General features: G+C 38.1%; 1 protein-coding gene across 1 annotated transcript; it reads left to right on the top strand.

Annotated features, from left to right (window-relative positions):
- The first annotated feature begins 2,940 nt into the window (after positions 1-2,940).
- Positions 2,941-5,980, top strand: LOC148586343 (uncharacterized). Its single transcript, XM_088515575.1, has 4 exons — positions 2,941-3,723; positions 3,871-4,074; positions 4,168-4,766; positions 5,485-5,980. The coding sequence occupies exons 1-4, from the start codon at positions 2,941-2,943 to the stop codon at positions 5,978-5,980; spliced, it is 2,082 nt and encodes a 693-aa protein (XP_088371701.1).
- Positions 5,981-24,911: the final 18,931 nt, after the last annotated feature.

Below are 24,911 nucleotides of genomic sequence, written 5' to 3'. Positions count from 1 at the left end.
ACATAGGCAAACAAGTGAGTAATCTATTTTCCTAGATATAAAGACTAAAAAGACTAGTTTGAACAAATAAGATTAAAGACTAAAATATATAATAATGAATGAGTTGTGAATGCAGCGTAATGACAGATTAGTTTGTGTTTTATGATAATCTTTCTTCAAACCTCTTCTCATGAGCTCTCAGCCCCCTTACGTCTGTTATGTCCCTCACACTTTAGAGGTTTACCTGTTTGGTGCTGGCAACTACACCGCCCCAGCTTAGTTATATATTAGGCCTGTTGGACGGTTATATACCCCCATCCACTGAGATACCGACAGTTCCTCGCGGCAATCCACCCAGCTTGTTCTTAAGGTGGCTATCTTATCAGCCCATTTTATTAGACACATTATGCAGCAGTTGTATTGCAAAATTATATCAATAAGACAAAATAAGAATTCCTATAACAATAAAACAAAGCTAGTACTCAGTAAGTATATCCATACTTACTCTCCTTAGTGTAGTATTCTGCTCCACTTCTGCATATAATACATACATACTAACAATACTTAGTTCATTCTCCAACAATATCATTGTTTAAAGACCCTCATCTTTTATATTTATTTATTATCCGTTACTTCATCTTTACTTACTCATTTTATTATATTAATCTAAGATAGTTACTTATAACTAGCTTTATGCCTGAATTCATTTTTGGTGACGAGGCTAATGGCCAGTATCACTAAATACAAACTAGTATTTTATAAATAATATATATAAAACATGACGCATATTTTGGAGATGAGACCAATGGTCCGTACCTACCAAAGTATGAATCAAAATTTAAATGACAATAAAAGAAATGACTAAATGTAAATAATGAATTCATATTCTGGGGATGACCGCCAAAAATATGAATTAAAATTTAAATGACATAAAAGAAATAGCTGAATGTAAATAATGCATATTTCGGGGATGAGATCAAATGGTCCTTACCGCCAGAAATATGAACAGAAATTTAAATGACATAAAAGAAATAACTGAATGTAAATAATGCATATTTCGGGGATGACATCAAATGGTCCTTACCGCCAGAAATATGAACAGAAATTTAAATGACATAAAAGAAATGACTGAATGTAAATACTGTAAAGTAAATAATACATAAATAATATTATAAGTCCTTAATTGATTTTGTCCACTAACTCTTTATTATTAATTCACTTGTTCCATTACTTTATTTTACATTATACGCTTATTGGGTCTTTAAACAATTAAATGAGAACAAGTGATAAAAGCAATAAATCTTGATATTTATACAAGAAACCCTTACCCAAAAATCCTTAGAAGTAAAACTCCACCAAATCTTCTCTAGGTAGCTAGTTTAGAAAAACATTTGAATACTACAAGAAAGATTTTAGGCTATATGGTTTTTGACTAGAACTAAGAAATAAAATGAAAGGAGGAGCAAACAATTTTACTTGTTCTAAGATTGTAAAAACATAAGTGAAAGTGAAAGTGACTATAGCTTAGGCTCTATTTATAAGAGAATGAATGGTTAGGATTTATTTTTAAACCTTTGATCTAAGGGTTGAGATGGATTTAACCAAAAGAATGAACCTAGTCCATATTTCATGCTCTATACCAAATAGTATTTTCGTCCAAAATGAGGGCAGTGTATTCCGATCCATTTTTCAATGTCCAAAACTACTCCGATTGACATGAAATTTTGAGTAGATAGAGGACTCCGAGACAAACATTTTATATTTTTGGTTTGACTTCATCCGAGTTCGTTTGAGTCTATTTTTGGCCTATACAAAGTTTTCAATTCAACTTAGGCTTTAACTATTTGCATTCCCACTTGGCCACTTGCCTTATTAAATCATTATAATCATGATATTTACTATAATCATCATTACTAGAAGACTTTAAGCTTTCAACAAAGGTGGCTAGCCTTGGTATCTTTCTTTAGCAGTTTTAATCTCATTTAGACAGTATGAAAATTAAGACATTGCTTTTTAGGCTAAAAAACTAAAAAGCTTCAAATTAATTTATGACTTCGCTAAACACCAATATAAATAATTTATTCACTAGATTGGGTTTGATTATGCCCATAAACATATTAGTGAAGCTAAATTTTTAGAATTGAAGTAATATACATAAGAGGTCAAAAATTAATGTAATATACCGTTAACACTAAATAGTTATTTAATATCATAAATCCACATATCATTGTTCTAATTTATCGATTATATTTTTAATCTATTTAATATTATTTAAATAAGAGTTTTAAAATCTAGGTCGTTACACCAGCTGTGCCACAAGGGCAAGAGAGTGCTAAGAAGGAGAAGGGAGATGCTGAGCCATGTATAGCCACGCCCATTGTTGAGGACCCTCCTTGGTCATTTGGGCCTAAAGCACCTTACCCTGAAAGGTTGCAAGCACCCAAGAGAGGAAGGAAGTTTGAGGACATTCTGAAGCTGTTCAAGCATGCCCAAATCAATATCTCATTTTTGAAAGCCATCCAACAAGTGCCTTCATATGCCAAGTTCTTGAAGGACTTGATCACAATTAAGAGGGACACGAAAAAAGGCACTTCTGACGGAACAAGTTTGCTCTATCCTTCAGTGCAAGTTGCCCATTAAGTATAAGGACCCTAGGTGTCCTACCATCTCTGCACGATAGGAATCAGCCGAATTGAGAAGGCTCTTTTGGATCTTGGAGCGAGTGTAAATCTCCTACCCTATTCAGTTTACCTGCAATTGGGGTTAGGAGAATTGAAGCGCACGTCCATGACACTTCAATTAGCTGACAGGTCATTTAAGATACCACGGGGAATCATTGAGGATGTTCTGATCAAGGTGGATAAGTTTTACTTCCCCGTGGACTTCATTGTGCTAGACATAAAGCCAGTCCAGAATGTTAGGATTCAGATATCGGTGATTCTAGGGTGACCATTCTTAGCTATGGCAAACGCCCTGATCAATGGCAGGATAGGGGTGATGAAGATTTCAATCGAAAATATGATAGTGGAGTTGAATATCTTTGATATCAGCAAGCAACCACTGGAATATGATGAGGTGAGAAATGTATGCTTGATAGAGGAGATCATGGAGGAGACTGTGGATGAATCAAGCATTGAGGACCCCCTGGAGGCATGCTTTGCTCAGTTTGGAGTGGATTTACACTTGGATAAGTTGTTTGAGCAAGCAGATGCGATTTTGGAGACTACTCCTCTGGCGAGCAGTGAGAAGGAGGAGATAGTAGTACCTGATCCCCCGAAGAAGAAACTTAAGCCTCTACCGGATAACATTAAGTATAAGTTCCTAGGTCCAGCAAATTCTTTGCCTGTGATTATAGCTTCGAATTTGGTTGATGCTCAAGAGAAAAAATTGTTAGAGGTTTTAAGAGAGCACAAGGAATCTATCAGCTGCACTATTGAGGATAAAAAAGCTGAGGTGATTAAGTTATTGGATGCAAGGATCATTTATCCAATCTCTGATAGCAAGTGGGTAAGCCCGATTCATGTCATGCCCAAGCAAGCTAGATTGACGATAGTTAAGAACAAGGATGACGAGTTGGTCCCAACAAGAATTCAGTCAGGATGGAGAGTATGCGTAGACTACCGCAAGTTGAATGTTGCCACTAGGAATGATCATTTCCCACTTCCATTTATTGATCAGATGGTGGAGCGCTTGGCTGGACATGAGTACTATTGTTTGTTGGATGGTTATTCTGGATATAAACAGGTCCCTATAGACCCCGAATATCAGGAGAAGAGGAATTTTACCTATCCTTTTGGGACATTCACTTATTGTCGCATGCCCTTTGGGTTATGCAATGCACCCGCTACCTTTTAGGGGTGCATGATCAGTATTTTTTTTGACATGGTATAGCGTTTCTTGGAGATTTTCATTGACGATTTCTCTGTCATCGGTTCATCCTTTGAGGAGTGTTTGCACCGCCTCACTTTGGTTTTAAAGCGATGCAATGAGAAGAACCTGGTACTTAATTGGGAGAAGTGCCATTCTATGGTCAAGCAAGGTATTGTATTAGGGCAAGTCATATCTCAGTGGGGGATTGAGGTTGACAAAGCGAAGGTGGGTCTGATTTCCAACCTTCCACCCCCACGTACAGTAAAGGAGGTTTGCTTATTTCAAGGCCATGCAGGATTTTATAGGTGATTCATCCAGGACTTTAGCAAGATCACCAGGCCCTTGTGCAAGTTGTTAGTGAAAGAGGCCCCATTTGTATTTGATGAGGACTGCAAGATAGCATTTTGGGATCTGAAGAGAATTCTTACATCCACGCCTATTATTCAGCCACCCAATTGGGGTGTACCATTTGAGATCTTGTGTGACTCATCAGATTATGCAGTCGGAGCTGTTTTGGGGCAGCGTGTTGATAGACTTCCCCATGTCATTTACTATGCGAGCAGGACTCTGAACGATGCACAACTCAATTACTCTACCACTGAGAAGGAGTTGTTGGCAATCATTTTTGCGCTGGACAAGTTCAGATCCTATTTGTTAGGATCTAAAGTCATCATCTACTCGGATCATGCAACATTAAAGTATCGTTTTTCAAAAAAAGATGTTAAATCTTGTCTTATCCGGTGGATTTTGTTACTTCAAGAGTTTGATATAGAAATTCGGGATACGAAGGGTTTCGAAAATGTGGTGGCTGATCATTTGTCTAGGTTGACTGTGGATTACACTGAGGATGCCAGACCCATTTTTGAGACCTTCCCTGACGAGCAATTGATGCACATTGCTCACAATCCCGCACCATGGTTTGCTAACATAGTGAACTATCTCGTCACCGGCCAAATGCCTTTGCATTGGGGGCGACAAGATAAGTTCAAATTTTTGTCCATGGTGAAGTATTTTTTTTGGGATGATCCTTACCTATTAAAGTATTGTCCCGATCAGATCAGTTGGAGGTGTATACCTGAGCATGACCAATCCAATGTCATCTCCTTTTGTCGTGATCATCCATGTGGAGGCCACCTTAGTGCTAAGAAGTGTGGCTTCTATTGGCCAATTTTGCAGTGTGGCTTCTATTGGCCCAACTTGTTCTGTAACTCTCATGTGTATTGTGCCGCATATAAGCATTGTCAGAAGCTTGGGAGTATTTATAGGTGAAATATGATGCCCCTCCACCCCATTTTGATTGTGGAGATTTGTGATGTGTGGGGCATTGATTTTATGGGACCTTTCCCGAACTCCTTTGGCTATTTGTACATTTTGGTTGTTGTGGACTATGTGTCCAAATGGGTGGAGGCGGTTGCATAAGTGATGGAGGTAAGCACTTTTGCAACCTAATTTTTGAGTAGCTGATGACGAAGTATTTCATCACCCACAAGGTTGCCACCCCGTATGACCCACAGACAAGTGGAGAAGTGGAGATATCCAATTGAGAGATCAGAGACATTTTGGAGAAGACAGTGAACCCTACAAGGAAAGATTGGTCTCTCAGGTTGAATGATGCACTATGGGCGTATCATACAGCATTCAAGACACCGATTGGGATGTCACCCTATCGGCTTGTGTACGGGAAGGCATGTCATCGTCCTGTGGAGTTGGAGCATCGAGCATACTGGGCTATCAAGCAACTGAACTTCAATCTTTTGAAGGCCGCTCAAAAAGGAAGCTCGAACTCAATGAATTAGAAGAGCTGAGGAATGATGCATATGATTTTGCAAAGTTGTACAAGGCACAAATGAAGAAGGTTCATGACCAGTGCATTTTGAGACGATCTTTTGAACCTGGTCAGGAAGTCCTTCTCTACAATTCAAGATTGCATCTCTGCCCATGTAAGTTGAAATCTCATTGGACAGGCCCATTTATTATTCGGTTAGTTTTTCCTCATGGGGTCATCGAGATTGAGGATCCAAAGAATGGTAACACCTTCAAGGTGAATGGACAGAGATTAAAACTATTCTTGGAGTTGAGGCGTATAGAGGTTGAGACGACATTGTTGGAGGATCCAAGTTATTCAGAATGATTGTTGTCTTTTGTGGAGAGTTTGGCTGAAGGCTTAAAACTTGACGCGTGTGGGAGGAAACCCTCATTCTTTTCCTTATCATTTTATCTTGTTTGTTCGTTTCAGTTGTGTTTTTCAGGGCAAGTGTCTACCATTCAAGTTTGGGGGAGCATTCTCCTACGTTACACCCGACTTGCACCGCTCATCTAGTATTGTATTTCTGGACACATTGGGGACAATGTGTCATTTTAGTTTTGGGGTAGGGTAGGCGTTTTTCTGTTTTTTTTCCTTGATTATTCTTGTTTTTTTGTAAAAAATAAAAATTTGCTATGTTATTGATTAAGCATGGGTAACACCTATGCTGTGGTTTGCATGTCATTGGTTTGTTTAACATCTTGAACACAACATATCATTAGTAATCTGAGTCTTTTGACTCATAGTTGGATTAGAGTGATTTCACATGTTTGAGTATATCACCACGAGCACACTAGCATAGAATCTGAGAGGTATAAGATTTGACTTAATGATGGTGTATCTTGAGATTTGTAGGATAAATGTGATGAAACCTTGGCTTGAAAAAAAAAAAAACAGTTTGAGCTTCCTTATTGAGTAACCGGACCTCATTCGTAATAAGCATTGAGTGTTCGAGTAAAAGATTGGAAATCTAACTTAGTCGGTTGTATGGATAGTTTGGCTTCGTAACCTAGTTGACTTGAGTAATTAAGCCCTTAAGGATGTTTCTACATCTAGTACCCTAAAACCAGTTGGTTTGGGAGTAACTAGCCCAACGCTCGTTACATAGGTCGATTAGAAAGCTTAAGGAAGCTAAGCATTGCACAGCCTACCAAAAAAAAAAAAAAAAAATTGCATGTCTTGATTTACACCTTGGTTGTTTCATTTGAGTGAATTTCATTGACTTTTATGGTGCACCCAACTTTGAGAATAAATTGAAGCCTCATGATTATATGTTAGTCTCACATTGCACTTATTGGAGCATGTGTTGTCTCAAATTTCCATCTTTGAGTTGAATGATTTGTGGTTGTCTTGATGATGTGATTGTGGTGTTCATTGTATTAAACCTGCTCATGATGTATACACCATGTGTTTGTGTAGAAGGACTTGTTTGTCAAATAACTTAGTGCATAAAATGTTTGTGGGTATCATTACTGTTAAACCCTCACGAGACTTCACTTGTCCTCTAGGGATGCCTAGAGGCTTAAAAGGCTTGTTGCATATGCTAAATGCAATCGTTTCTCCCACTGCAGTAGACTTATGTTTTTTGTTTTAAATTTTTTTTTTTTTTTTAATTTTGTTTTGCTAAGAGACTAGCAAAAAATAAGTTTGGGCGCATTTGATAAGTGCTAAATATTGTATATTTGGGCCCCTTAACTTATGTTTGTTAAGCTCTTAGCTTTGTTATTTTCTCATGTTTTTTGTTAGTTTTGGGGTTTTGGTGTATTGCAGGTCATTGAGAGAAAATTGCAGTTTGAGGGTGGAAATAAGCAAAGGAATTGAAGATCCCTGGAAGTGCGATCGAGCGCATGCCTGCACCATGGAAGACCTAATGAAGTCCTGAGTGTGCTCTAGCGCATCTAGGGTGCGATCAAGTTCACTCATATTGACCTAGCAGGGCTGAAACCCTAGTTTAGGTTATAAATAACACATTTTTCTCTTGTAAAAATATATTGGAGGTGCCATTCTCTGACTATTTTCGAGGTATCACGTTCTTCAAGCTCGAATTTTGCGTTCTTTTGTAAGTGTGATTAATTTTATGCTATCAATTGAACTCATTATGTTGTGTTTAGTCATGAGAGGCTAAGTTCTTCAACTAAGGTTGAGGTTAAAGCCTCACCATTGACGTACGTTCATACTTTTGTGTTTTTGTTCATAAGATTTTGATATCAAAATAAATTTGATGTTCTATTATTGTTCAATTGCAAGATTAAATTCGTGTGATTCATTGTGATTGTTTATTTGATGTTTTTCATCCAATGGAAACTTCAAATGATTCAATTTAAATCGAATATCTGTTGTGCAAACATCTACCTAAATTAATAGGCAAATAATTGTACGTTTTACTCGCAAGTGCACAAGAACAATATTGTAGTATATGGTGCAAGTACGAGATCATACCCACAAGGATTGCTAAATTTTGCTTAAAATAAATTTCGTAAGTAAAACAAAACAAAGATTGATTTTCAGTTGATAATAATAAAAGGTAGGGCTTTGATATCCACCACTAATCATATTTAGATAACATAACAATTTGCCAATGATCCAATCAATTATGAATATTTAATATTTGCCAACCTAAGGGTATGGGTTTCTACTCTTTAAGCTATTGATTTTCCTAAGCAACGAATTAGGCATGGGTGTCTACTCTAATTCTTTAGCATGAGTATCTACTAAGTTGTTCTTTAAGAAAGCATAAATTTGTGGAAATCGACAAACACATGAAGCCTAGGGCATGGGTGTCTACTCGCGGTTCCCCATGTTGATTAACTCAAGAACCCGGTGTGGATTTCTTTTGTTACTCTTATTAAACCGAGGATTCGATCATCCAAATTGATTTAATTAACTAGTCCACATCACATGCATATGTTGATCAGAGAAACACATAGAAGGAATTCTTGAAAACAGGAATTAATCAAGTTAAATATCACAACATAATCATCACAAAGGCATCAATATTGAAATGTTAAATAAACATAATTAGGGCTTGAATCTAGCTCTACTAAGTAAATTAGTTACACATGAATTTGATGTTAAAAATAAAATAGAAAGGAAAAGAATAAACCCGAAACTTGAACTTGAAGAGCTCCAATTCTTCTCCTTGGAAATTGTGTATCTATTCTAAAGGTTTCAGGGTGTATTTATAGGCCTTAGGAATACTCTAGAAATCCTAAAAAATGTAGGGTTTGAGCTATAGTTCGCACAAGGCTTCAAAACCCAAAAAGAAGCACATTGCATAAAAAGGTTGTGGCTGGCTTGCTCCTCACGCACAGGTGCGCTCGATCGCATCCTGTTTGCGATCGATCGCAGGACTACGATCGATCATCTGTGCTGGGCGTTCGATCGCAAAAGCGATCGAGGCTACTTCTTGTGCGCACGAGCGCACGCCTTGCGTCTAGTCCTTGCTTGTAGTGCGCTCGATCGCACTACCAGAGCCTCCAGCTTTTCCCAAAATTGCTCTTTAAGCCTGATACTTCCGAAGTTGCTTCCTTTTCTTCCAAATGCCTTCAAAAATATAAAAAGCACATAAAAGAACTAAAATGGCATAAACTAACAAAACTAAGGAATTAACAAATATAAGTTAAGGGCTAAAATATGAATATTTTGGTACTTAACATACCCCCAAACTTACATATTGCTAGTCCCTTGGGAATACAAAACTAAAAACTAAATGGAAAAACAGAAAACAAAACGATAAATCCATCTTTCGTGGGATATACGATTGCATTTAACATATGCAACAAGTCTTTTAAACCCCTACGAATTCCCTAGAGGACGAGTGAAGCTTCATGAGGGTTTTCTAAGAATGTTACCCACAAACATTATGGAAAAGTTCATGCTATCCAAAAATTAAGATATCACTCAAAACCATGATTTTCATTTATTAGTAAGATTAAAAGGATAAACTTCATCTTCACAATGAATTCGAAATTTTAAAGTCTAATCACTTGCAAAAGATAAGCTAAGGCATCACAAGTTCGAAATTGTGCAAAGTGAACTAGCACATAAATATGAAGCTTCTAATTATTTCCAATGTGCGCTGCCTCAATATCTCAAAGTTCACTGAAATCTTCATTAGAATGAATAACTATGGCATAACTTTTTTTTTTTTTTCTTTTTTCTTTTTTTTTTTGGTCAAGCTGTGCAATGTTTGGTTCCCTTAAGCTTTCTAACTAACCCATGTAGCGAGTGTTAGACCAATGACTCCCAAACCAAGTGGTTTTAAGGCATTAGGTGTAAAACACCCCTAAGAACTTACTAACTCGAGTTAAAAAGCCTACGAAACCAACTAACCATGACTTTAACCAAATTAAAATTCTTCACCTTTTGACAGGAACACTCAATGCTTTGAGGCAAGAGGTCGAGTTACTTAGTGAAAAGCTTATCAACGATTTATTCTTCTTTCTTTTTTTTTCTTTTTATCACACACACACACACACAAATATATATATATATGCCAAAGTATCCATCTAATAAGTCATCAAGTTTCACCCAAGACATAAAAACACACACATCAGACTTTCATGTCATACCCCACAAATTATGTGCTAATGTGCTTGTGTAAGATCAGATCAAACATGTGAATTCTCAATTGCCAAAAGCAAGTAACCAAACTAAAAAATCCTATCATCAGATCATGTACTCAAAATTTTAAGCTCATCAATGAGAATCAAATCACAATTTTTAAGATCAACCAAAATTTTAAGACAAACATGAACATGCATATTTTTTTCCTTCTTTTTTTTTTTTCTTAAAAAAAATGCGACAAAGTATGTGTAAAGTGTCTTCCATACCCCCAAACATAAATTGCACATTGTCCCCAATGTGTGTATAACATGGAAAGATCTTACCCAGGAGATGGACGAAACTGTCTGGAATAGCATGGCTCATAGAATAACCTCAAACTTGAATTGAAGCACACTTGTCCCTGCAAAACAAAATACTAAAATAACAACAGAAAACAAAAAGAACTAAAAATAAAATAAAAACAAATAAACAAGGAAATAAAAAGGATATGTTGTGGGATACCTCCCATGAGCACTAAGTTTAACATCTTCAGCCAGACTGTTGCACTTTAAAGTTGAAGCACCTATCTTTCCTTCTCTTGCACCAAAGGGAATAAGTTTTTTCTGTTGCAAGGTGATTTCAAATGTCTATAGATCAGGGAGGAACACTTTGAGTTTTCTCAAATAGTTTCTCATCTAGTGGGTATTTATACAAATATCTACCTAAATTAATAGGCAAATAATTGTATGTTTTACCCGCAAGTGCACGAGGTCAACATAGTAGTATATGGTGCAAGTACGGGGTCATTCCCACGAGGATTGCTAAATTTTGCTTAAAATTAATTCCAAAAGTATAAGAAGACAAAGATTGATTTTTGATTTGATGATAATAAAAAGGTAGGGCTTTGATATCCACCACTAATTATATTTAGATAATATATCAATATGCCAATGTTTTGATCATATTATGTATATTTAATGTTTGTCAACCTAAGGGAATGGGTGTATACTCCTTAAGCTATAGATTTCCCTATGCAACGAGTTAGGCATGGGTGTATACTCTAACTCTTTTCTTTTTTAAAGGATTTAGCATGGGTGTATACTAAGTTGTTCTTTATGAAAGCATAATGACGTAGCGGAAGACTAAGGTAACTAATCAAAGAGCAGCGTCTTTGATTCTGCAAGGAGAAGCGTCTTCGTCTTCTACCCAAAAAGATAAAAACAAGCATGCAGGCTAAAAGAAAGATAAAACTCCGCAGAGTATTTAGAGAGAATTCTCTGATTTGATAATAATTCAATGAGTTGAGTTTTACATAATAAGCTAGCCTATTTATAGAAGAAAAATCCTTGGAGAAAAAGTAAACCTACTTCTAGTAGAGAAAGTAAATCTAATCTTAGTAGGAAAGTAAACATAATCCTAGTAGGGAAAGTAAATATAATTCTAATAGAAAAAGTAAATATACTCCTAGTAGGGAAGGGATTAAAAGTAAATTATTTATTCTTGGGGGTGGGGACACACATGTCCTACATCAGTCTCCCCTTCTTGAAAAGAACTCGTCCTCGAGTTAAGTTCTGACTCCTCTGGTGGAAAATATTCAAAAATGTCAGCCACGTTGAATGTTGAGGATATCGCCATTTCTTCTGGAAGATCGATGACATATGCATTGTCGTTAATCTTTTTTAGTACCTTGCGTGGACCATACTTCTTATTCCTCAGCTTTCCAGAAGTAATAGTTGGCAGTCGCCCCTTGCGTCGATACACCATCACAAGATCTCCTTCTTGAAAAATCTTCGATCACCGACCCTTGTCTATTGTCGTCTTGTACTTAGCATAGGATTCTTCCAGATGCTGACGAACGCCCTCTTGGGTAGCTTTCACCCATTCTGCTAAATGCTCCACTGCCACATTTGCACCGGGTAGCTTAGGTAAAGCTGCAAGATCTACTGCAAGTCTCGGAGTTCTCCCATAGACGACTTCAAATGGTGCCTTCCCAGTAGATCGATTCACCATGTTATTGTAGGCAAACTCAGCCTGAGCTAAAGCCAAGTCTCACTGCTTTGGTTTGTCACCTACAATACATCGAAGTAAATTACCTAGAGTTCGATTAACAACTTCTGTCTGCCCGTCCGTCTGCAGATGACTCGTGCTACTAAAGTTCAATGCTGTGTCGAACCACCTCCATAATGTTGGCCAAAAGTGAGACAAGAACTTGGTGTCTCGGTCAGAGGTGATAGACTTTGGGACTCCATGCAATCGAACCACCTCTCAGAAGAATAGATTGGCCACTTGAACCGCATCAGATGCTTTCTTGCAAGCAACAAAGTGAGCCATTTTGGAAAATCTATCAACAATTACCATTATAGAATCTGCTCCTCGTTGGGTTCTCGTGAGACCCATTTCAAATTCCATGGATGCATCTTCCCACGGTGCTTTTAGTATTGGTAGAGGCATGTATAATCCCGTATTTTGGGTTTGCCCCTTGGCGACCTGACAAGTCTAGCATCGTCGGACAAAATTACCTACTTCTTTCTTCAGTTGCGGCCAGTAATACCGTTCCTCTACCAGAGCAATAGTCTTGTCTCTTCCCAGATGACCACCCAAACCTCCAGCATGTAATTCTTGGATTATTTGTTCCCGTATGGAACTCCTCGAAATGCATAGCCGATTCCCATGAAATAAATACCCCTGCTGAATATGTATCTCAGAAATTGGTTGCCCCGCCTTGCAATGCTTCCATGTTTCACCAAAATCTTCATCTTCCTCATATAACTCCTATAGGCACTCGAATCCAGTCACTTCAGCTTCCATGGTGATCAGCAGGGTAGCTCGGTGGCTTAAAGCGTCATGTACACGATTTAGTTTTCCCGACTTATGCTTGAGAGAAAAAGTGAACCGTTGGGTGTAAGAAACCCACCAAGCATGCATCCGATTCAAATTCTTTTGACTATTGATGAACTTTAATGCTTGATGGTCTGTATAAAGGACAAACTCTTGTTGGATCAGGGAGTGCTCCCACACCTTGAGGGCTCTCAAGACAGCATAAAGCTCCAACTCATATGTTGACCACTTCTGTCTTGCTTCCCCGAGCTTTTCACTAAAAAATTCTACGGGCTTCCCTTCTTGAGATAACACAGCTCCTATCCCGACGATTGATGCATCACATTCAACTTCAAACAGCTTGTCAAAGTCAGGTAAGGCAAGTACAGGTGCTGTGCATAGCTTTTCTTTGATGATTGAGAAACTTTGCTCGGCTTCATCACCCCAATTGAATTTTCCTTTCTTCATACACTCTGTGATCGGTGCTACAATACTGCTGAAATTTCGAACGAACCTTCTATAGAAAGTTGCTAACCCATGGCAACTTCTTACTTCTCCCACTGACATGGGCGTGGGCCATTCTCGGATTGCTCTCACCTTCTCTTCATCCACTCGGATTCCATCTGCATCGACTACTAATCCGAGGAAGAGTAACTGTTCCATCATGAAACTACACTTCTTTAAGTTGATAAACAACTTATTTTCACAGAGGACCTCCATCACTTTTCTCATATGATCTATGTGATCCACCGGGATGCAACTATAGATAAGAATATCATCGAAATAGACAACGACAAATTTTCTGATAAAAGGTTTTAGTACCTGATTCATGAGTCGCTTGAAAGTGCTTGGTGCATTCGAAAGGCCGAAAGGCATCACCATCCACTCATAAAGCCCCTCTTTAGTCTTGAATGCTGCTTTCCATTCATCTCCCGGTCGTATACAGATTTGGTGATATCCACTCCTCAAGTCAATCTTCGAAAAAATCTTAGCCCCATATAGCATATCAAACATGTCACCTATTCGGGGAATAGGAAACCAATATTTGACCGTGTTCTTGTTTATTGCCCGGCTATCCACGCACATTCGCCAACTCCCATCTTTCTTCGGTACAAGTAGGGCCGGTATTGCGCATGGACTTATACTCTCTCGCGAGTGTCCCTTCCGAATTAACCCCTCGACCTGCTCTTGCAAAATAGCATTCTCCTTTAGGCTCATTCGATAATGTGGCAAGTTCGGGAGACTTGCTCCCGGCACTAAGTCAATATAGTGCTGGATATCTCTCATGGGCGGCAGTCCTTTGGGCATCTCTTCAGGCATGATGTCTTGGAATTCTTCTAACATCGGTCGCATTATCTTGGGAATTTCTTGTGAGACGGAGCCCGGGGTTCCCTTGGTCACCAATGCTATGATGTCTCTGGCCTCCTTAACTTCTTCTATAAATTCTGATCCAGTGGATAGGAGGACTGGCTTTCCCTTGGAATGAGTAGAATTTTTGACTTCCTGTAAGGGTTGAAATGTTATCTTCCGACCATCCCAAAAGATAGTGTAGACATTGGCTCTTCCTTTCTGCTGGGCATCCACGTCAAACTACCATGGTCTTCCCAGGATTAAGTGGCATGCATCCATCTCCACAACATCACACAAAATAGAATCTGAGTAATGCTTACCGATCGAAAATGTGAAACGACATCTCTCAATTACTAGTGTCTCGGTTCCCCGCTTGATCCATCCGATCTTATATGGAGCTGGGTGCTTCTCAGTTTTCAAACCCAACTTTGAAACCATCTCCTTAGACACTACGTTCTCCCCGCTACCACTATCAATAATTACATCACATACTCTCTGGTTGACTGTGCAGCGAGTATGAAAAATCTTGTGCCTTTGAGATTGATCCTCTTGCCTCTGTGTCAAGAGTAAACGTTGAATTACTAAGGATCGGGAAAGTGGGATTCCCTCATCAGCGTCAGCCAACTCCTCTTCTTCATACTCGGGTGTATCAATATCTCCATTCTCGGACCCTTCCTCTGGCTCGGGTTCGATCAAGTTCACCATCTGCCTCTAGGGATATTGATGCAACCTATGTCCCGGTTAGTTGCATTTGAAACACTTGTCTAGACTGGGCCGTCCGTATGGATTGTTGACTTGGTGTGACAGCCGGGACTAGAGGTTGTTTTCGCCTACCCTGTGTTGGTCTCGTCAAATCGCTCAGGTTTCGCTCCCAGGTTGTTGCTTTAGGCCTCTCCAATTGCTTCTCTGCTCGGGTTGCCAAACTAATTGCCTCGTTCAAAGTAAAGATAGGATGCATAGAAACCTTATTTTGTTTTGCCAGACGCAGTCCACCAATAAACCTTCCAACTTGTTGATCCTCTGTCTCCATGAGATCATTCCGAGCAGATAGGCGATAGAAATCATCAACATACGCCTGGATGGTCCGACCTCCTTGTCGACACTCTTGGTATTGTTGGAATAGCCGTTGCTCAAAGTCCGGTGGTAAAAACTGTGTTTTAAATAGCTGCTTCATCTTCAACCATGAAGTTGCAGGTCCCTTCCCTTGTCGGGCTCTGGAAATCAGTAATTTTTCCCACCAAGCAGAAGCTCCTCCCTTGAACTTGTATGCCACTAACTTCACCATGCGATCCTCGCAAATACTCATGTAATCAAAGAACCTCTGTACCTCCATCACCCAATCTAAGAAATCTTCGATGTGAAGCTGTCCGTTGAATGATGGGAGATCAATCTTCATTCGGTATTCATGGGATTCCTCTTTACCGTAATCCTAACGTCTAGGTTGCTCTCCATAAGCATCCTGATAGCCAACGCCTTCATAGACATTCCCCATATGGCTACCTCTACCGCGCTCATATCCTCTGAAGCCTGTGCCGCCACGACCAACTCCTCTACGTAATCCTCCCCTTCGATCTACCCCAATGTCCCGTCCGAATACTCCTTCAGCGAAGTCTTCATCATCACTAAGATCGTTATAGGCCGGTGGTCGGTTTATAGGTGCAAGTCGTTGGTGAGGAATAGGCCTCACTCGGATCCCATCGTGATCATGGGCATCATTGTCCCTATGATTACGATAAGGACCTATGTGCATGCGCTCTATTATCTCCCGCATCTAGCGCATCTCCTGTCGTATCTCCTGTTGCATCGTTTGCTGGATCTGCTGGACCTCTTAGAATTCGGCTCTCCAAGGATCCTCCCTGTCACGAGCAGCGTCGTTAAGGGAATCGTCACCATTGCGCTGATTGGTCATGATCAGGATAAAGCCTGCTCTGATACCAACTGACGTAGCGGAAGACTAAGGTAACTAATCAAAGAGTAGCGTCTTTGATTCTGCGAGGAGAAGCGTCTTCGTCTTCTACCCAAAAAGATAAAAACAAGCCCGCAGGCTAAAAGAAAGATAAAACTCCGCAGAGTATTTAGAGAGAATTCTCTGATTTGATAATAATTCAATGAGTTGAGTTTTACATAATAAGCTAGCTTATTTATAGAAGAGAAATCCTTGGAGTAAAAGTAAACCTACTTCTAGTAGAGAAAGTAAATCTAATCTTACTAGGAAAGTAAACATAATCCTAGTAGGGAAAGTAAATATAATTCTAATAGGAAAAGTAAATATACTCCTAGTAGGGAAATGATTAAAAGTAAACTATTTATTCTTAGGGGTGGGGACACACATGTCCTACATCACATAAATTATGTGGCAATCGACAAACACATGTGGCCTAGGGCATGTGTGTATACTCCCGGTTTCCCATGTTGATTAACCCAAGAACCTGGTGTGGATTTCTTTTGTTACTTTTATTAAACCCAAGACTCAGTCATCCAAATTGGTTTAACTAACTAGTCCATACCACATGCATATGTTGATTGGGCACACACATATGAGGAATTCATGAAAGGAGGAATTAATCAAGTTAAATACCACAACATGATCATCATAAAGGGGCCAATATTGAATATTAACTAAACATAACTAGGGCTTCAATCTAGCCCTACTAAATAAATTAGTTACACATAAGTTTGATGTTAAACATCTTCAGAAAATAAAATAAAAGAAAGGAAAAGAATAAACCATAAAACTTGAACTTGAAGAGCTCCAATTTTTCTCCTTGGAAAGTGTGTCTATTCTATAGGCTTAAGGGTCTATTTATAGGCCTTAAGAATACTCTAGAAACCCTAAAAATCGTAGGGTTTGAGCCCTAGTTCGCACTAAGTTACAAAACCCTAAAAGTTGCACTTTCCATAACAAGGCTGGCAGCTGACTTGTCTATCACGCACAGGTTCCCTACGATCGAGTGCACTACCAGAAAAGACAAGTAGCGAAGCGGCCATGTGTGATCGAGCGCACACAGGCTGCAATCGATCGCACCCGTGCGCAGGTGATACATCAAGCGGCGGCCAGACTATAACTATTTCCATATTAAGGTTGTCCAACTCCCACTTGTAATAGGAATAAAACCCTACGAATTTCCTAGGTTTACTAGTGTAACAAGGACTTCTAAAGCCTATAAATAGACCTCTTTGCCTCTAGGAATAGGTGTGAAGAAAGAGGCACAAGCTCTGGAAAGGAATTGAAGGCTAGATCAAAAGGAGTTTGGGTTTTCTTCTCTTCCACCTTTTATTTTCATTATGTAGTTAATATTTTTAATTAGGGCTAGATTGAAGCCCTAATCATGTCTATTTATGATTGCAATATTGGCGTCTTTGCTACAATTATATTTTGGTGTAATTAACTTGATTAATACATGTTATCTTGTGTTCCTCATATGTGTTTGTCTGGCCAATATATCCATGTGGTATGGACTAGCTAGTTAAATCAATTTGGATGACCAAGTCCTTGGTTTAATAAGAGTAACAAAAGATATCCACACCAGATTCTTTGGTTAATCAACATGGGAAATCGGGAGTAGACACCCATGCCCTGAGCCTCGTGTGTTTGTCGATTTTCACAGATTTATGCTTTCTTAAAGAACAACTTAGTAGACACCAATGCTAAATTCTTTAAGAAAGAAAAGAATTATAGTAGACACCCATGCCTAATTCATTGCTTAGGGAAATCAATAGCTTAAGGAGTAGACACCCATACCCTTAGGTTGGCAAACATTAGATATACCGGTATAATTAGAGCATTGGCATATTGTTATCTTAATTAGTCTGATTAGTAGTGGATATCAAAACCCTAATCCTTTTTAGTTTTAGTTATTCTTTTATTTTATTATATTAAATTCAATCGTGACAATTGAATTTTATATGTTTAATTAAATAGGAATTTACTGATGTGGTATTTTGTAACCAAAAATATCAATTATAAAAATAACCACTCGCAATAGGACGAATCTTTGTAGGATACGGCTATAGAGAGGGTGTCGAACCTCAAGGAGTACAGGGGTTTTATTATCAAAATTCAAAAGATTAAAATTAACTTAATTCAAAGGAGAATGATTTGTTTGTGTTAATTTAAAGTGCATAAAATAAACGGAAATAAAAAGAGTAAATATATGAGAAAGAGCGTAGGGTATTGACTTCACCTCTATATGCACAACAATAGCTAATCATAATTAATCCCAGAAATTCATTCTATGCATGTTATAAATAAACAAGAATCTATCTTATTAATGAATAAGCATAATCTATCTTCGGTTAGCATGGATCGTCCACCTAACCACTAAAATGCGGTACGACCCGTCTTCCCTAAGTATAAATTATCAAATTCTTTAACAGGATACATACAATCAATGAATAAATGTAACCCATCTTCGGTTGGCAGGGACTGTCTATCTAAATTACACTAAACTATGGTGTAGTACAATCCGTCTTCCCTAGGCATGGCCTATCAAATCCTATTGATCATATGTCAATTAAACCCATTGTATAAACATCATCCTCATAATCACAGAAAACAAGAATGATTTGATTTCAATAAAAGTAAAATACTTTCTAAGACAAGAGAAAAATTTCACAAATATTGATTTTGGAATTTAAGAACAATTGCATTTAATAATTAAGAACATAATCAAAAGATAGCAATTCTCATAGTTATACAATCAACATGCATAAATTGAAAATCTAGAAATTAAATACAATCAAACCATTGTGCTTGGATAGGGTTACATTAATACCCCACGAAAGGGTTTAGCCGTTCACGATCTTCTAAGCTCCAAAGACAATTTACTGAATTTTTACTCTAGAAAGCGGTTTTTCTTTTCTCAATGCTTAGAGGCCTATTTGTAGGGATTAGGAGAATCCTAGAAGCACTAAGAATCCTATAAAAATCACAATTCAGTCTCCAAGTCGGATTGGGAGACCTAGAAAAACTTTCCTTCTCAATTTCGGAGTCTGTTTTGCCTCTGGCGCCCGTGTGCGCTCGAGCGCACTATAGCAACAGTAACGTGCTACAGTGACTTTTCTACAGTAACCGCTACAATAATTTGCTACAATATCCCCTACTACAATAACTGCTACAGTACTTGAATTGCATTTTGAGCCTAAAATCAATGATTTTCTTGTATACTTTATTAAACACTTGAAAACACAAAAACAAAACAAAATCAAACAAATAACAACGCTAAGGAATCAACATATGCAAATTAAGGGGCTTGAATGTGCAACATTCGGTGCTTATCATTTACTTTTAAGCATAATTTATCAATCCTCTTGGGAATGACCCTGTACTTGCATCCTATACTACTATGTTGATATTGTGCACTTGAGGGTAAAACATACAATTATTTGCCTATTAATTAGGTAGATATTTGTAACAACAAGTTTGTAGCGCCATTGCCGAGGATTGTGTTAAATTGTGTTTAGAATTAGTTTCCTTTACTTGGTTATTTTTAGTTTTTATTTTTAATTCTGTTTTATCAAAAAAAAATTAATTTAATTAAAAATATTTTTTTAGTTGTCCATTTACTTCTTTGTTTCTGTTCTGTCCCAGCTGACAGCACCTGGCATTCTCTTACTACGATCGAGCGGAAACCAAGTGTGATCGAGCGTAGTGCGATCGAGCGCACGAACCTGCAATCAAGCGCTGTTCCAGAGGACTTCCGCACAATAGTACTGAAGCTGCTGTGACCACAAGGGAAATTCTTCTTTTACAAGGTCGTCGATCTCAAGCCTCAACCATTTTTCCACTTGATCCAGAAATTGAGAGGACCATTCGACAATGGCATAAAGGCAATTCCAATGCAAAAAAAGAAGAAGAAGTTCAGGAGACAATGCAAGAGCTGCCAGAAAACCTGCCGCTGCGAAGGCCCATGAAGCAATCTTTCATCCCAAAGAATCTCAACCAGCCGTTATACATAGCCTATCAACCGGATGTGGAAGGCAATTAATACATATCACCACAAATACTAAATGCCTTGACTCACTTCAGAGGCACAGCCACAGAAGATCCAAACTTGCACCTCAGAGAGTTCTTTGATCTCTATAAACTTCAGCACATTCAAGGCCTAACTACGGAGAGGCTCAGGTTAGTCTTATTCCCGTTTTCCTTAAAAGACAATGCTAAGTTATGGCATAATTCTTTGCCTGCAGAATCTATTCATACTTGGGAGGAGTTGTCCTGCAAGTTCCTAAAGAAGTTCTTCCCCGCTCAGAAGACAAGGCAGCTGAGAAGGGAGATTTAATCATTCCAGCAAAAAGATGGAGATCTATTCTTTAAAGCGTGGGATCACTTTAATATGCTGCTTCTTAAGTGTCCACATCACAACATGCCTCAAGATGATCAGGTACAAGCTTTTATGAAGGTTTAAATGATATTAACAAGGGTATTGTTGATTCAGCTTGTGGAGGTGTGCTGACGGAAAAGAGCAGTGAGGAAGCAATAGAGCTCTTTGAGACATTAAGTGAACACTCCCAACAATTCTCATCCAAAGGGAGGCAAGGAGTAAAGAGCAAGGGTATGTATGAAGTGAACCTGAGTGGAGGACCCCCAAATCAAATGGCTGTTGTGGAAAGAAAGTTGGATATGATTGTCAAAGCCATGACTGCTCAAAACGTCTCATCTAGTCAACAAGTCGAGCAACCTCAGGTATGTGCTTTATGTTCTCAATTTGATCACACTACTAAGACTTGCCCCTTGTACTCATCTACAGATCAAGAGCAAGTAAATTATGTGGGACAGAACAATTATCCTCCCAAGAATAATCCCTACTCCAACACCTACAATCCAAGGTGGCGAAACCACCCTAATTTTTCATGGAGTAACAATCAAAATACTCTGAACCATCAAGGGCAGCAGAGGAACAACCCACAAGCAAGCCAACCAAGCCAAGAATCAAAGCAGAATAACTTGGAGAGTATGGTATGGGAATTCATGAATGATCAAAGACAAATCAATTCAAAAACCGATCAAGCGATACAAAGAACCGAGCAAGCTATGCAAAGATTGGAAGTCCAAATAGGGCAAATGGCTAAGGAACTGAGTAACAGAAAACATGGTGGATTCCCATCCCAAACAATACCCAATCCTAGAGCATCTTCTTCAGGACAGAAATAAGAGAATAAGGGGAGAACAACTGTCTGGTTGAAGACATTAAATTTAGCGCTCATGGGAGGCACCCCACAGCATATCGTTTTTATTTTGTTGGTTTTTTTTTTATTTCTTTTTTTATTTTGTTTTTGTTTTCCTTTGTTACTTTAGTGTTTTGCAGGGACATGTGTGTTTCAATTCAAGTTTGGAGGTGTGCTATGAGCCATACTATTCTAAACAGTTCGTCCATCTCCCGGGTAAATTTTTTCCATGTTATCGACACGTTGGAGACAATGTGTAATTTAAGTTTGGGGATATGGGAGACACTTTACACACACTTTGTCCCAGCTCTATTTTATTTTTTATGAAAAAAGAAAAAATTCCAGTTTTATTTTATTTTTGTTGTTTGTGAATATATATATATATATATATGTGTGTGTGTGTGTGTTCATGTTTGCCTTAAAATTTTAAGTTGATCTAAAAGAATTGTGGTTTAATTTCATCAGTGAGCTTAAAATTTTGAACACATGATCTGATAATTGAATTTTTCAGTTTGGTTACTTGCTTAAACAGTTGAGAATTCACATGTTTGATCTGATCTTAACGAGCACATTAGCACATAATTTGTGGGGTATGACATGAAGTCTGATATGTGTGTTTCTATATTTTGGGTGAAACTAGATGATTTATTAGATGGATACTTTGGCATATATATATGTGATAAAACGAGAAAAAAAAAATATGATCATTGATAAGCTTTTCACTAAGTAACTAGACCTCTCACCTCAAAGCATTGACTGTTCACGTCAAAAGGTGAAGAATTTTAATTTGATTAATGTCATGGTTAGTTTTGTTTCGTAGCATTTTTGGCTCGAGTTAGTAAGTCCTTAGGGGTGTCTTTACACCTAATGCCCTAAAACCATCTGATTTGGGAGTCATTGACTTAACAGTCGTTACATGGGTCAATTAGAAAGCTTAAGGCAACCAAATATTGCACAACCTGATGAGAAAAAATATATATATGCCATTATTGTTCATTCTAATAGGGATTTCAGTGAACCTTGAGATATGGAGACATTGCACATTGAAAATACTTGGAAGCTTCATATTAATGTGCTAGTTCAGTTTACACTGTTTTCCAAACTTGTGATGTTTTAGCATGTCCTTTGTAAGTAATTAAGCTTTGAGATTCCAATTCATTGAGAAGATGGAGTTCATCTTTTTAAGCTTACTAATGAATGAAAATCATGATCTTGAAGTGATACTTTAATTTTTGGAATAACATGAACTATGCATGATGTTTGTGGGGAACATTTCTCGAAAACCCTCACGAGACTCCACTCGTCCTCTAGGGAATTCCTAAGGGTTTAAAAGGCTTGTTGCATATTGTAAATGCAATCGTACATCCCATGAAAGATGGATTTATCTTTTTGGTTTTCTGTTTTTCATTTTGTTTTTAGTTTTGTATTGCTAAGGGACTAGCAATATGTAAGTTTGGAGATGTGTTAAGTGCCAAAATATTCATATTTTAGCCCTTAAACTTATATGCGTTAATTCCTTAAGTGTTGTTAAATTATGCCATTTTAGTTCATTTATGTGTTTTCCATGCTTTTGTAGGCTTTTGAAAGAACATGAAGTAAATCTGGAAGATTTGGGCTCAAAGAGAGAAATTAGGAAAAGTTGGAGCCCTTGATAGTGCGATCGAGTGCAGGTTCCCTACGATCGAGCGCACTACCAGAGAAGACAAGCAGTGAAGCGGCCATGTGCGATCGAGCGCACACAGGCTGCGATCGATCGCACCTGTGCGTAGGTGACACATCAAGCGGCGGCCAGACTGTAACTATTTTCATATTAGGGTTTTCCAACTCCCACTTGTAATAGGAATAAAACCCTATGAATTTCCTAGGTTTACAAGTGTAACAAGAACTTCTAAAGCCCATAAATAGACCTCTTAGCCTCTAGGAATAGATGTGGAGAAAGAGGCACAAGCTCTAGAAAGGAATTGAAGGCTAGATCAAAAGAAGTTTGGGTTTTCTTCTCTTCCACCTTTTATTTTCATTATGTAGTTTATATTTTTAATTAGGGCTAGATTGAAGCCCTAATCATGTCTATTTATGATTGCAATATTGGAGCCTTTGCTACAATTATATTTTAGTGTATTTAACTTGATTAATACATGTTATCTTGTATTCCTCATATGTGTTTGTCTAGCCAACATATGCATGTGGTATAGACTAGTTAGTTAAATCAATTTGGGTGACCAAGTCCTGGGTTTAATAAGAGTAACAAATGATATCCACGCCGGATTCTTGGATTAATCAACATGGGAAACCGAGAGTAGACACTCATGCCCTAGGCCTTGTGTGTTTGTCGATTTTAACAGATTTATACTTTCTTAAAGAACAAGTTAGTAGACACCCATGCTAAATCATTTAAGAAAGAAAAGAATTAGAGTAGATACCCATGCCTAATTCTTTGCTTAGGAAAATTAATAGCTTAAGGAGTAGACACCCATACCCTTAGGTTGGCAAACATTAGATATACCGGTATAATTGGCGCATTGGCATATTGTTATCTGATGAGTGCCAAATATTATATATTTGGGCCCCTTAACTTATGTTTGTTAAGCTCTTAGCTGTGTTAATTTCTGATGTTTTTGGTTAGTTTTGGTGTTTTAGTGATTTGTGAGTTGTTAAGAGAAAAATGCGGCTTTAAGGTGAAATTTACAACTCATTCCATTAAGTCTGGGGCTTAAGACACTTCATGGAGCATTGGTAGCAAATTTGGATCGAGTGACGATTCGCATCTGACAACTTCCACTAAAAAGGCCATATCTTGAGTTGTATAGCTCCGATGGAAGCGATCTTTGTGTCATTAGAAAGCTAACTCAAAGATCTACAATGTCATGTTACATAGGAGTAGGTTAAATTCTGACTGCAATTGCGCTCGAGCGCACTTTTAGTACGATCGAGCGCATTTGTGCCGTACGCAACAAAAGACAAGTTGCACGAGTGCGATCGATCGCACCTAGAATGCGATCGAGTGCACTCGGCCAACCTGGCAGCACTAAAACCCTAAAATTAGCCTATAAATATCATTCTTTTTCATTGTAAACGCACGGAGACGCGCCGGGGGTGCCTTACTTTGTCAAAATTCGTGTTTTCTGAGTTTTTGTAGCTTGAAACTCGATTTCTTTTGTAAGTTTTTAATTTTGATGAAGTAATTTAGTTTCTTTATGATTTCTTTTGTCATGTGAGGCTAAATCTTCAACTAAGGTTGAAGATGAAGCCTCACCATTGATTAGTTTTATATTTTTATGTTTTGTTCCTACAAATCCGTCGTTTAATGTAATGTATGTTCGTTTCAATTCAATTGTGTAACAGAATTGTGATTGATTGTTGTTTATAAATCGTGAAAATG

The sequence above is a fragment of the Corylus avellana genome, chromosome 4, assembly GCF_965113065.1.
Source record: "Corylus avellana chromosome 4, dhCorAvel1.hap1.2, whole genome shotgun sequence".
Lineage (NCBI taxonomy): Eukaryota > Viridiplantae > Streptophyta > Magnoliopsida > Fagales > Betulaceae > Corylus > Corylus avellana.
The sequence above is the reverse complement of the archived record's forward strand: the minus strand, read 5'-3'. Positions and strand labels throughout refer to the sequence as shown.

What these genes read in the sequence shown, in the direction of transcription:
- LOC148586343 (XM_088515575.1), top strand. Translation starts at nt 2,941, where the DNA reads ATGGCAAACGCCCTGATCAATGGCAGGATAGGGGTGATGAAGATTTCA. An exon ending in GTTATTCTGGATATAAACAG is followed by an intron (nt 3,724 to 3,870) that starts GTCCCTATAGAC and finishes GACATGGTATAG; the next exon opens with CGTTTCTTGGAGATTTTCAT. An exon ending in GCTCACAATCCCGCACCATG is followed by an intron (nt 4,767 to 5,484) that starts GTTTGCTAACAT and finishes CGTATCATACAG; the next exon opens with CATTCAAGACACCGATTGGG.